The sequence below is a fragment of the Malania oleifera genome, chromosome 10 (genome assembly GCF_029873635.1).
Source record: "Malania oleifera isolate guangnan ecotype guangnan chromosome 10, ASM2987363v1, whole genome shotgun sequence".
NCBI classification, from domain to species: domain Eukaryota; kingdom Viridiplantae; phylum Streptophyta; class Magnoliopsida; order Santalales; family Ximeniaceae; genus Malania; species Malania oleifera.
Genome location: NC_080426.1, coordinates 102,578 through 116,289, shown reverse-complemented (window position 1 = coordinate 116,289; position 13,712 = coordinate 102,578). Strand labels below are relative to the sequence as shown.

Genomic DNA, 13,712 nt, shown 5'->3' with positions numbered 1-13,712 from the left:
ATAAGATTTTGATTGATAGGTGCTTCGGTGACTTTTGGATATGTGGCAAACATCACAATGAAGAGAATTGCAATCCAGTTTTTTAAATAAGCGAGGAAGCAAATGTCTTAAATAGAGAAAACTACGATGTCCTAGTCTAAAATGCCAAAGAATTATTTGTTCACGTACAGAAACAGAACTAGTACTACTACTCAAACCCTAAGCTTGTTTATTGCTGAATAAAGTCTCATCGAAGTAGTAGAGTCCGTCAATCATCCTAGCACTGCCAATCATCCTCCCTGAGAGTTGGTCCTGAAATTCACAATGGGAATCAAAGAAAATAACACAACAATTAGAATCCCGTGAGAGTATACTAACAAACAGCAGGCTACAAGCAAGTTTAGGGATGTGAAGGACAGATTTGAGTTATATTTTTTCAAAGATTTGGACAGAACCTGCTCCAGTAATGGATGAAAAACTGCCATCGGCAATTCTAATCTTTTTATTACCAGAACAAGGAGAACAAGATTGAAACAATTGTGAGGTACTGGTCATGTGATTAGATGCACCAGAATCAATAATCCATGGTGAATGATTTAAGCAACAAGGGTAGGCACTACATTTATCACCTATTTGGGCCAATGAACCAAAAGGAAGACTAGAGGCAGAAGTAGATTTCAGCAGTTGAAGAAGATGATCCACCTGCTCAGCACTTACGGAATTAACTTCATTGGCTTTAGGGACTGCATGATTGCTACCAGAGTGTCAAGATTTGTTGCTCTTCTAGTTTGCTGGCTTTCCATGGAGTTTCCAGCAATTTTCTCTAGTGTGGCGTGGCTTATTGCAATAGTCAAACCATACTCAAGGCTTATCTTCCAACCTCCTTTGATTAGAGTAAGGTCGCTGTGCAGAAATATTGGCAGTAGCCAAATCTGTGTTACCAGTAGCATGAGGAGTAGGATTATTGGCAGCAAGTAGAGCAGAATTTTCCAGTCACATCCTCCTTTTTTTTCATCATCACACTCCTTCGAAAATCTTCTCGTCGTACTTCAAAAAATACTTCCCCAAGTGGGGGTATAGGCTGTCTCCCTAGGATTCTTCCCCTTACTTCATCAAACTCATCATTAATTCCAGCCAAGAATTTAAAAATTCTTGCATTCTCCACCATCTTCTTATTGTGATTGCAATTAGAGGGATTTTTCCATTCATAATCATTGAATAAATCCAAATTGCCATAGGCCCTTAAGAACATTGAAATACCTTGTTACACTGCCGTCACCTTGATAAGTATTGCTGATCTTCTGCTGCAGTTCATAAATCTGAGAGTAATTCCCAAGGTAAGAGTACATCTGACTCACATTGTCCTAAAGTTCCTTTGTAGTAGAATAGCACATGTAATTAGCACTAATCTCTTCATCCATAGCATTCACGAGCAATGCCATCACCATGAAATTTTCAGCAACCCATATAGCATAAGATGGGTCTGTCTTCTCAGGCTCCTTAGCTTCACCAGTCAAGTACCCTATCCTCCCTCTTCCACGAATATACATCCTGACAGATTGTGAACACCGCAGGAAGTTGGCCTCATTCAATCGTATACTTGGTAATTTGGACAGAGTAAGGTTCAGAATGGGTAGCTCTGGCTTTAGGTTTGGTTTCGGGTTTAGCTTTGTTTGAAGTTTCATCCATGGCTACAGCAACAGAAGAGATTAGGGTAGAGTTGAACAAGGAAGAAAACACTATAGAGATTAGGGTCAAATTGGAGCCACCAAGGGAAACTAGGGTATACACAAGGCCAAGAGCCAAACCTAACTCTAATACCATCTAGAATGAGATAGCTTCTTGTGGAAATAATTCTCATTAATCGTAACATAGGTACAGGTCTGTATAAATAGATGTACAGCAGAAGAGTAGAATGAAAAAACCAAAGATGCTAACTTCTAAGCAAACTAAATATTCTAGGATATTCACACATTTACAGCCGAGATTCTCTCAGAAAAAATAGGAAAGTTGACTAAACAGATTTGAAACTTTCCAACAATATATAGTATCATGTGTATTTTGGGGGCTTGTTTGTAGTATTTATGTATTCTAGGGGTATGTCTGTAATGTAATGTAGTTTTAGGGGTTTTTATGTCACTTCATGTGAGGAGGCATTCTTATAAATAGTATGTGAAAGCCATATTGTAAACAGTTGTTGATGAATTTGAATTGGAATTGAACGTGAGTTTCCCCTGGTATCTTCTCTCTGCTCCCTTCCTCTTCCTTCCTTCTATTTCTTCTAAATTCTCCCATGACTGCAGAATCTTGATGCTGCCCCTGCATCACTTCCCCTCGCATAACTGTAAGTTACACAGACCAATCGTACTAGTTTTATTACCTAGGTTTGACTTAGGAATGAAACCTTGAAATATGAAGGCAACTACTTTAGTGTGCAATAATTAGAGAGGCTAGTTTGCTTCAACAAGAATTCATGGCTCTTGTAAGGCACCTCACAAGTAATGATAAACAACAACAACAACAAACCAAGCCTTAAATCCCACTAAGTGGGGTCAGCTACATCCTACATGAATCCTTCTCCGCAAATTAACACGATTGTCAGCAAATTCCTCTAACAATATAAGGGGTATTAAATCCTTATTCATTATTTCATTTTCACTAAGAGTAACCAAATCACTCCTCCTCACTAGTGCAATATTTGGCCTATGTTGCACATGCCCAAATCACCTAAGCCACCCTTCTCTTATCTTATCTTCTATATGTTAATGCCTAACCAACCGTGAAATGTCATTAACTATCTTTTAACGTAATATCACTCATCCATCTTAACATTCTCATTTCAACAACTTTTACCTTTTGGATATTGGCCTTATAGCCATCCTACAAAACTTTCCTTTTAATTAGGTATTTAACAATCACACAACATGCCCAAAGCACTTCTCCATTTTACCCACCCTACTTTAACTCTACCTCACAAGTAATGATCTTGAGTCAAAATATAAAGAACCGGATACCTCATAAGGATCCCGCATAACTTCATTCCACCACCTATGGACATCAAACGGAGTTGCTTTAAGGAATTTCAGGAGTCCATACAAGTCACCAAGTCCACGTTGTATAGGAGTCCCGGTGATACACCAACGATGCATAGTATGCAATCGCAAGGCCATTTCTGTTGCAGCAGCAGCATTACTCTCCACCATTTGAGCCTCATCCAAACATATTCTCCACCAGAATATTCTTGTGAGAATAGTTGGAATAACAGGATACCTAGAACAAAAGGCCACATGTCATCATCCAGAAAAATTAAGTTCAAAAATACAAATCTATAATCAAACAAGAAAGAATGGAAGAAACCAAAAATCACTCCAGACAGTTGCTTCCTTGATCATTCACAATGTAATATGAAGCCAACGGTTGCACTCGTGGTACTACAGAGGAGAGGAAATATAATTAGGAGGAAAAAAGAAATCAGCTTAGCCTTAGTCCCAATGACTATGATTGCACAATTTTTTGTTCAACGTTCTGCTTTATATTGTTCGATGTCCCATTACACAGCTGGTCCATGCTTAAAGACAGCAGCTGCTTAAGGAATTTCAAGCATGTAAGATGCACTGATTCTATAATATTTGAAGGTCAAGCCTGTGAACAAGGCCTGAATTCCCACCAAAAGCGATTTAGGGCATTATAGGAAGGAATCAGTAAATCACTGCGTATTTGATGATCATCAGCAATCTATTGATGTAGGAATCTGTTCGTTACAGATTTGATGTCTTGATATGCCAGAATTTATTGTTGTCCCTTCTATCAAATGAACATTTTCATTGGTTCTATACTGTTCAGACCTTGTGTGATTCTCATGGACATGTTTTTTTATTTTTTTTCAATTATTATTTCCATTTACTCAGAGCAAAGGAGCAGATTAATTGAGGTTTGAAGCAAGAAAAGAGAGGAACCAGGGTAGAGGTAGTAAAGAAGGACTTGATGGATCTCCAACTTCTAGAGGATGCTGCCCCAAATCAAGCAATGGTGGAAAAGCATTCATACACTGACTGCACAAGGTGGGACTTGAGGCTTTATTGTTGTCTTCCATTTATTTTTATCTTTCTCATTGATCCAAAAAAAATCATTTCAGATTTCATATTAAAAGGCTCTTTCAGAACACCAAAAAAGACGTTTCTAGCAGGTTGGCTCTATAATCATGCTCAGATTGTTTTAAATGTTGATTCTGAACGGTCAAAACCTGTGAGAGCTTGAGTTCTACCATACATTTTTTATATATGGAGTTAATATCTCTTAACTAAAATAATAGAATACTTTAAAGCCCTTCTAACTTAATTTAACTCCATCTAGCATGACAACCCACTTCTTGACAACAAGAATCAAACAACTGCAGGACTACGAGAACATGGAGATCTTCTCCAGATATAAGCACAGCACTGCATGCCACTCTTCATCCTATCTTCACATACCAGTTCTCACATTACTCCAACACTAACTATTGGAACAAAATCTATTAAGCAAAGCTTGCCTCCGAATCTTATAATCTTAATTCCTTCTTGTTAACAATTTTTTTAAGGTCCAAATGGTGGTTCTGGGATTTACCACTTTAGCATAGTGGCAACAACACCACTATAATAGTGTCCCATAGCTAAAGTCCTTCTGGAAGATTGTTTCATTCTTCTGCCTCCACATGCTTACCTAAATACTTCTGCTCTTACCTAGAGGGTCTCAATTTTATTTTGTCTTTACAGTTACCAGAACCCTAACACAAAGGGCCCTCCCTTTTTCCTAAGCAGAAGTAATAAAATAAATAAATAAATAAAAATAAAAAATAAAAAAAACACCTTTTGGTTGGAAAGCACGTGTAAGATACTAAAAGTAGAAGTTCCAGGTATCATTCGCATACACCATATAAAAGGCATCAAAATTATATTAACAATAAAAATTAATTTGTTTCATAAAATATTTTTTTTGGATGGTGCAACGTAAATCCATAAGATATATGTTATCTGAATAGGTAAAAGTTGCAATATATAGTAGATGATATTTTGTTAATGCATTTTACACTACCCATGCAAAGCGGTATAGCATATTTTTACTCTATATAATTAATTAATTAATTCCTCAAATGTTTATCTCTTTTTCTTATCCATATTCAATCAATTCTTCTATGTTTTTAATACGTTATTTGTTTTGTCGTTTGGTTGTTTGAACCCAAAATCAGGTCTAGATTCATACCTAAGATCTACCCTTAAGAAACTTTAATACATTATTCTAGCCTACTATATATTATTCTGAAAAAAGACATATATATATCTTGTCTTTGAAAGTGAGCGTAAGGCTGCTTACACTGTGACGACCTTCCCTTACCCTCGCGAAGCAGGGAGCCTTATGGCCCAGGGACACCCTTTATCTTGTCTTTGCTACTTTCCTTACGGGCATCTTTGCCATGCTCATAAAGTAAACTTTATTAACAATAATATCTCTTAATCTTATAAGGATAATTTTGTCTTTAAAAAATTATTAATCATTCATGTTCAGAAGGGACTTCTTGCGACCCATAAAGATAGTTTGGGGGTGCAAGTGTCACTTTCAAAAGTTCAAGGGGAATTTGCAATAGATGGTATGGTTTAGTGGATGTAAGTGTATTTTCCCTTTTTGTATAGGAAAAGAAATTTGCCAAGGAAAAAAGAAAATAGTCACGAACTAATGGAGGGCAATGAAGCCTCGGGGAAAAAAAAAAACCAACAACAACAACAACAACAAAAGAAGAAATAAAACAAAGGTAAAAGAAAAAAGAAACTAATACAACCTAATTAAGAAACCCTCTTCGATCCCCTGCCATGATAATTCACAGAACACTGCAAATTAACTATCCCACATGCCTTTCTTCACCTTCCTCCCGCGCCATCATGCAGATAAACATTTCCTCTAGGACCAGACAGTCATAACCCCACTTCATCCAAAAGATGTTGAGCCACTACATCCTTCCCATCCACTTGCTTCTCAGGGATAGGCAGTACCCCTTCCCACTGCTCTTTACCCAGACCAACTTCCTCAAAAAGAGGAATTCCATCCAACCTCTCCACCAGAAATGGAGGCACATATGATAGGCCCCAAAATAAATCAGATGACTCAGTTCAGGAATTACTAAATATGGGACTATAGAGGCGCATTCAAACGTCAAAAACAAAAAAGAGGATTTGATTGAGTATCGAGGAGTCAAAGAGTTTAGGTCCAAATACCAAATCCAAACGATCCAAATGAAAGTAGATCAATTTTTTTTCATTCCCAAGGAAGTACAAATACCCCTGCTGTTCCAGAATTGCATCCAATAACAGACCTTCATCACATGCAAATTCATTAGCAGCTTCACTTTCATCCTCCAACATACCTCCCCATTGCATTTTCTCCTTACCATTAAATATGTTTCTTTTGAATCCTTCTTCTGATCATTAACATTTGCCTACCCCACCACCCAATGGCGATAAACCTTACCATCCCTCTTATTATCATTACTGATTTTCGTATCTCCACTTTGATCCCCCATAACATCAAGACTACTCTGAGCATCATCCCCACAAAATGTCTTATCCTTCGTGCCCCTACCCTCATCAATATTAGGCAGAGGATATCCTGGGGCACACTCCCAGCATCCCCACTTTTAACACCCATTATGGAGTCAGAAACATCATTTGAATTCAGCAAATCACCTAACCTATTCCTGCCATTCACCAAGACTTGTCTTATTTACTCATGGTTTCATCAATTTCGATGTAGATGACACCAACCCCTTGAATTCTTCCATTGCAATTCAACCTTCTAGTTAGAATTGAGACACCGTTCATGTGGAAAGCTTGAGAAGTCAACATATAAGAGAGTCTGCATCTTCTACCCATTAGAACCTTTTGATCCAGCAAATCAGCCTGACTAATTTGGCATGTAATAGGCTGCAAGAACTTTGGGCCCCTGTTATCTGGGCTACCTCAAGAAAGCCCATTAACTACACAAGTGTTTTTGAATACCCAAGATGTGGCCTAAATGCAGGGTAATATCTATAATGCCCAGCCAAGCCCATTTTAAGCCCACACAGTTTCAATTTAAGTTACCAAGCCCACTATTAGCAAGGCTGAGCCCCTTCCAAACCGTCTTTTTCACACCTCCATTTCAGAATCCATAGCCTCCTCCACGTCGGCCATTGCCTCCCCAAAATGCTGAGGATAAACAGCAACAGCAGATGATGAATGTCCATGAATCACAATCTACATTGGACTCCTACAATGATCACAAAATTGATTCCTTCCTGCCATCGAGATCTTGCACCACAAACAATCATTCCCTCTGAACTCCATCACTGACCTCATTTTTAACAGAATTTCATCACTCGAAATTCCTTAGCCAACGCTCCAAATTCTTGAATAAAGCTTCACCACCCCTCTCCTTTAGCCCACCAGGAACACATATCGAAAAAAAAAATTCCCCTTTCATCCCAACCCTAACTCCAAAAACTTCCCCATCTTCATTGAGCAAATAGATAGCCAAACCTCACGCCTCCAACCCTCATGCTTTGAAAACCTCTTCCCAATCTTTCAAAAACCAACAACATCCCCTCTAGAAACTGTTTCACTAACAACAAAGAAAACCTAACCCACTAATTTCGCCCAGGATTAATGCTTGAGCACAAATAGAAAGTCACTCTTTCCTTCTCCATCTCAAGTTGAAGGTTTTCCCTTCGATCTGGATAGATCATCTACAGTATCTTTCCATCACAGTTTGATATGAGGTTGGATTGAGGTTAGATATCAAAAGAATAGCCATTAATCTTCACTGAAGTGCAATCAGCAACTAGGTCAAACCTTTTCCTCATACACTAAAAAAGAATTACCAGAACCTTTAGTCTTTCCTTTAAAAATAGTTTCTTCTATTGCTATATGTGAGCTGCTTCCTTACATTCTAACAATTAGATGGAAAAAGAGAGCATAAAGAGTCCATTGATAAGTTTACCTGTCCCCAAGATACCTAGTCTTTTCTTATACAGAATGATAAAGCGGTCCTGCTTGCTAGTGTATGGAACGGCTATCTCTCTTTGCCTTCCGACCTACTAACTATTCATAACAGCCCATCCCGTGGAATCCGTAGTTGCCGGGATTCAATCCATCAGAGTATCTACGGGGTCCCACCTCGACTCAAGAATACAGGAATAGAGATTCAAGGATTTCTTTATGGAAAGAGGCCCTTCCGGGGAGCATTGAGCAGGGCTAGGCAGCGCCCTCCCTTTAATTAAAAGGAGGAGGACGTGGTAACCATCTCTACTTGTTGTATGGGGGGAACGTCTCTTTCAAAGAAGCCCGGATTACCTTGAAAACAACGCCCTTCTTATCTATGCTATTTAGCTAGGCAAGTTTCGAAGGGGCTGCAAAGGGAGGAGAGATATTCGGGAATGCTTGCTGCTCTTCTTGATGGATTTTTTGGAAGTCACAATAAGTTCAGCGCCTTCTATTTAATTTAAAAATAACAGACCAGGAAAAAGGAACAGAAATATATGTACCAAGTACTGCTCTAGAACACAGAAACATACACAAGTATATGAACTAAATACTCCCTCTAACTCTCGTGGCAGACATCAATACAAGTGTATGACAGTATTTAGCCCTTATACTTGATAAAAAGTTCGTTCTATGCATGAAAAAACTGATGAAACTTCAGATGCAATTGAGATGACACTCTGATCAGAGGAAGAGAATAAAGACCAGTCCTTTAGACAAAGAAATGGCTTTTAAGAAACAAGCACAGACAGAAGATGCACACTGTGTCATGTGGAGACAATTGACAAGGCAGAACTTACCAAACATGTGGACATACATTTTATGTTTAACGATACAGCAAGAAGGCATTCTCCAAAACCACTAAAGGCACTTGTTTAACACCAATAACTACCAAGTATTGAATAACAATTTGAAGCAGAGACAGGTAAAAGGAAGCAAATAAAAAATAAAGCTGCAGTATTGAAAGACCTTTTTTGGAATCTCATGAAACGGCGATCCCCATCATGCCTGTCAGAATCATGTGATAAATCCTCCTTTAGTACATCATATGTTGTTAATACAACGTCAGCACTGACAAGTTCGCTGATATCCATTCCAGATGCATTTGAAAGAGATGTGTTTCTTACACCCTCATAGATGCAAACAGTCAAGGAACCTGGCCTTATGTGCCTAAGGAGAGAGAATTAAGAATTCAGTTTGCAACACAAACTTGATATCAACTATAAAATAATACAATAACATGTCATAAGCATGATAACATTATCCAAGTTAGATGCTTTAAATAAAAGAATTATCTACAAATAACATTGCCTCAAGTAAATTCTTGCATTGGAAATAAATCAAGGCAATTTAAATTCAAGAATACATTTATGGTGTTAAAACTAAAATAGCACATACAGACTCAAATCCACTACATCCTTGTCCCAACTGCTTTGAGTGTTTTTCTTTCTAAGAGAAGAAATATTGTAAAGACAGAAGGAAAAGTCCAAGAAATGAATGTATCCCCCTACAATGAAAAAAACCTACACAGAAATAAAATAAAAGACAAAAAAAAACAATAATGTTACAAAGCCCTCCAATCTCTTCGCACATCCACCAGCCTCACTCCTCTAAAAATGAAAAAATAAAAATCATAGAGGATCAAATAGAAGCCCAAAACAATTCAAAAACTAACCCTACCACAAACAAAATCAACCATACAACCCTACTCTAGACCAAATCAAATAATACCCTCATTTTACTCCAACCAAATGCACCAAAATTAAAAACACATATACCACATTTCCAAAAGGATCTTTCCCTCCTCACCACCAAAGCACTTAAAATTCTGAGCGGAAAAGTTCCTAGAGAATGCCGCCCCCCAATGCTCCTCAAAAACACTAGAAGACCTGAACCAAATTTTCCAAGAATAAGGTAGCACACCCAATCATTTGCAAATTTCCATAAAATAAGAATTATTTTTATAATAAGATACGAAAAAAAAGATTACAACCTAGAAGAGGACAAGCAAGAGAAAAAGGGGGTAAAAAAAGGAAGAAGAAAATAGAAGTAAAAAGAACCTAACTAACAAATCAAATAAGAAACCCCCTATTTAAACCCTTGCCTTTATAATTCACTAAAAACTTCAAATTTTCTACTTCACCGTCCCTTCTTCAATTTCCTTTTACACCCATCCAAGCAAACTTAATTACCTCGAAAATGGGAAAACCACAAACCCATGTCATCCATAAATTGTTGAGCTTTTAAATCTTTCCAATCAACCCCATCTACAAGAGTGGGCAAAACCCCATCCTTGCATGGCTGCTCCTTACCCATTTCATCATCCTCAATTATAAAAGTACCTTCTGAATGTTCAAATAGAGATGGTGACACAGACAATAAATACCCAAGTAAATGAGATGATTCAGTATCATAGCCACGCTGTTCTTGAATCTCATCCAAAAGCAAAACGCGCACATCAGCAAATTCACTAATATCAACACTATCATTATCCAACATATCAGTTGTAAGGTAAGATATAGAGGAGAGAAGAAGAGAAGAGAAGAAAAAGAGAAAAAGAAGAAAATATTGCACAGCAATGTCCTCAATCATACATACTGCTCTAGGTCTGCCATATATTATTGTTAGATAACCACTTTAGCTAAAAGCTTAAGCTTTTAGGTTGAGGATCAACAACGAACATCAAGCTTTAACACTCCCACACACGTGCAGCCTAATAGCATGTGGAGATAGAAACACACAATAAATAACACCCATTACAGGGAATATAATAATTTTTTAAACATCACATAATGAATGTTGACAACAAGACTAGAACCTAGGACCTCCTGGTAACAGCTCCGATACCATACTAAAAGCTTAAGTTGTTAGGTTGTGGCCAACAATGAACATAAAGCTTAAACAATTATCAATAATAATAAATATTTAAGGACAGAAACACCCCCACTAACAAACCCTACTTACTAAAATAACATATTCTCTAAATAACACTCGCCCCCCCCCCCCAACAAGCTGGAGGCGTATAAATATCACATAACCCAAAAAAACAAACTGGCTTAAATAAAAGTTCCAAGAATACATCACCTAACTAATCCACAAATTTCACAAAGGCAGTCCGCACAACCTTCTTCAAAATAGCGTCCCTCACAAAAGGAGGGTTGACTTGAATGTGCTTTGTCCTCTCGTGAAACGCTGGACTGCTACATTATAAATGACAGCTTAATTATCACAAAACATATCTGTTGGCTTTGTTACCAAGAACCTCATCTTAAATATAAGAGGCTTCAGCCACATAAGTTCACTCACAATATGAGCTACAGCTCAATATACTACTTTAGCACTTAGTGCTATAGTGGATTGTTTCTTGCTACGCCAGGTAACAACATTTCCTCCCGCAACTGTACAACATCCAATAGTAGACCTTAAATCACAAACAGAACCACCCCAATCTGCATGTAAGCGTATCATAGTTTCTATTGAATTTATGTATCAAACCTCTATTGGGAGAGCCTTTGGCTTTGAGATACTGCAAAATCCTACAAACAGCATCCCAATGTGGTTATTTAGGATTTTCCATAAATTGACTTGCCACCCCCGCCACAAAAAAATTATGTGAGGTCTAGTGACACTAGATGAACTGGCCAACAAACTGTCTATATCGATGCTATCTTCAAAGTCTGGCACAAAATCCCCAGACAACTTCAAGTTCAAATCCATAGGAGTATCAACTAGTTTAGCCACCAACAAGCCAATCTCACTTAGCAGGTCCAACATATATTTTCGCTTAGATAGATTCAATCCTTTCCAACACCATACAATCTAAATACCAAAAAATTGACGCAGAGCACCTAAGCCCATGATTTGAGATTTTGCTTGAGGAAATTGCTTAACATATGCAATCCTACTTTGGTCCCTATTATGAATTGCTAGAAGTACCACATCCCTCTACCTTTCATGAACAAAAACCAAATGATTAAAGGAGAACCATGTTAAGCTAAATGCAAAGAACCCCATGCTAAATTTGTAAAACCAGGCTTGAGGAGACTGGAAACTGCTTAAGATCATGAATGGCTTTATACAACCTACTACTTTACCATCCTCCCCCTCCAAGAGGTTGCTCCAATCACCATGCATATACCTCCTCCAACAAATATCCACACAAGAAGGCATTCTTCACATCCGACTAGAATAAGGGTCAACCTAAATTAACTGCCAGCAAGATCAATACAGGAACATAATTTAGTCGAGCACCAACAGAGAAGGTCCTAAGAATAATCAAAATCATATGTTAGTCTTAAGTCGTTCGACAAAGCGGTCTAGAAGATATTTAATGATGTACACCTAACAACATCTAACCAACTCCATATTAAAGGAAGACCCACCAAGTCCCATGTCCCTCAAGTGGTCAAGGCATCAATTTCTACATCCATTGCATGGTTCCACCTAGGGTTAGCAAGCATTTCAACAGGCAAGGAAGGGGTAAAAACAGCGAAAATAAACAAGGAAAAAGAACACATAGGACGAAGAAGGCGAAAACCTAAGACATAATGAGTAGTAGGATAAGCAGCTAAACTACGAAGTACATGTTTGAGCAATGGGCACATCCAAGCCAGACTAGATCTCCAAAACTAGAAGTCGAAACAGTAATGGCCTGCTGCATGGTTGTAGTGATGTTTGTGCTTTCTTACTGCCATTCATAAACCCTCAATAATTTCTATTGTTAGTAACTAATTTGGAAAAGCAGAAGATTTCTCGAGAGGCGTAAGGGTATGAATGGGAGAATCAACACAAGAGAGGGAGTCGTAAATTGTTGGCGGACTCAAAATAGATACATCCAAAGAGGACCCAGAACAATGGAAATAAGTTGTCCACTCAAAAAAGGTGACATTGGCACTAACATATTTCCGGCAAGCACAGGAACATATCATCTATAACCTTTTTGAGTTCTTAAATGCCCAACCAAGACACAATTAACAGCACTAGGGCAAATCCGGTTGCGACCAGTATACAAAGCATGAACAAAACAAGAGCACTCAAAGACACGAGCACAACAAAGAACATGAATGTTTTTGGTTACATGGGGAGAAGGGAATTTTCCTACGTAGAACAATAGAGGGCATCCTATTGAGCAAAAAACAGGTTCTAAAAAGAGCATCAGTCCAAAAGGTTTTAGGAACATGAATATAAAAGAGTAGAGACTGTGCTATGCCAAGTAAATGCATATTTATTCAAGTGCATAGTAAGCCCCATTTTTCCTTCTCCCTACGCTTGGTACTCCTCACATTTGTACCTTCCTTCCAAATAATTGGGGCTTCACAACACATTTAGTACTTTCTGCATTGCTTCCTGCATCTTTTCCCAATGTCCCAGCAGAATTACCTCGCTTGTCCACTAGATAAAACCCTCTTGAAATTCATTCCCTTACTAGTAGATTTATCCCCTTCACCAACAGCAATCCCTTGTATACCATCTGCACCTCCTTCCTACTGCCGACGGCAGCTTCTTGACCAAGCCCTCATCCTGGCAGCGACCCTCTCGAACCAAAAGCACAGGAGTATCAACTTAAATTCTAGGACAAAACAAGTTGCTATCATCACTGGTTGGAGTCTGCCTGCAGGATTCCCCTAGTCAATCCCCCAATGCTACATTGGATCCAGTTTTCTGCAATACGGAGGTGGCATTAAC

General features: G+C 38.2%; 1 protein-coding gene across 4 annotated transcripts in view; it reads right to left on the bottom strand.

Annotated features, from left to right (window-relative positions):
* LOC131166357 (uncharacterized) overlaps positions 1 to 13,712 on the bottom strand; it is a 168,453-nt gene that overhangs the window by 133,323 nt on the left and 21,418 nt on the right. For all 4 annotated transcript variants that reach the window (XM_058124829.1, XM_058124830.1, XM_058124832.1 and 1 more), the window contains exons 6-7: positions 8,997 to 9,197; positions 2,994 to 3,249 (exon numbers count right to left, since the gene is read on the bottom strand). In XM_058124829.1, the coding sequence (XP_057980812.1) occupies positions 2,994 to 3,249; positions 8,997 to 9,197 (457 nt within the window). The remainder of the gene's footprint in view (positions 1 to 2,993; positions 3,250 to 8,996; positions 9,198 to 13,712) is intronic.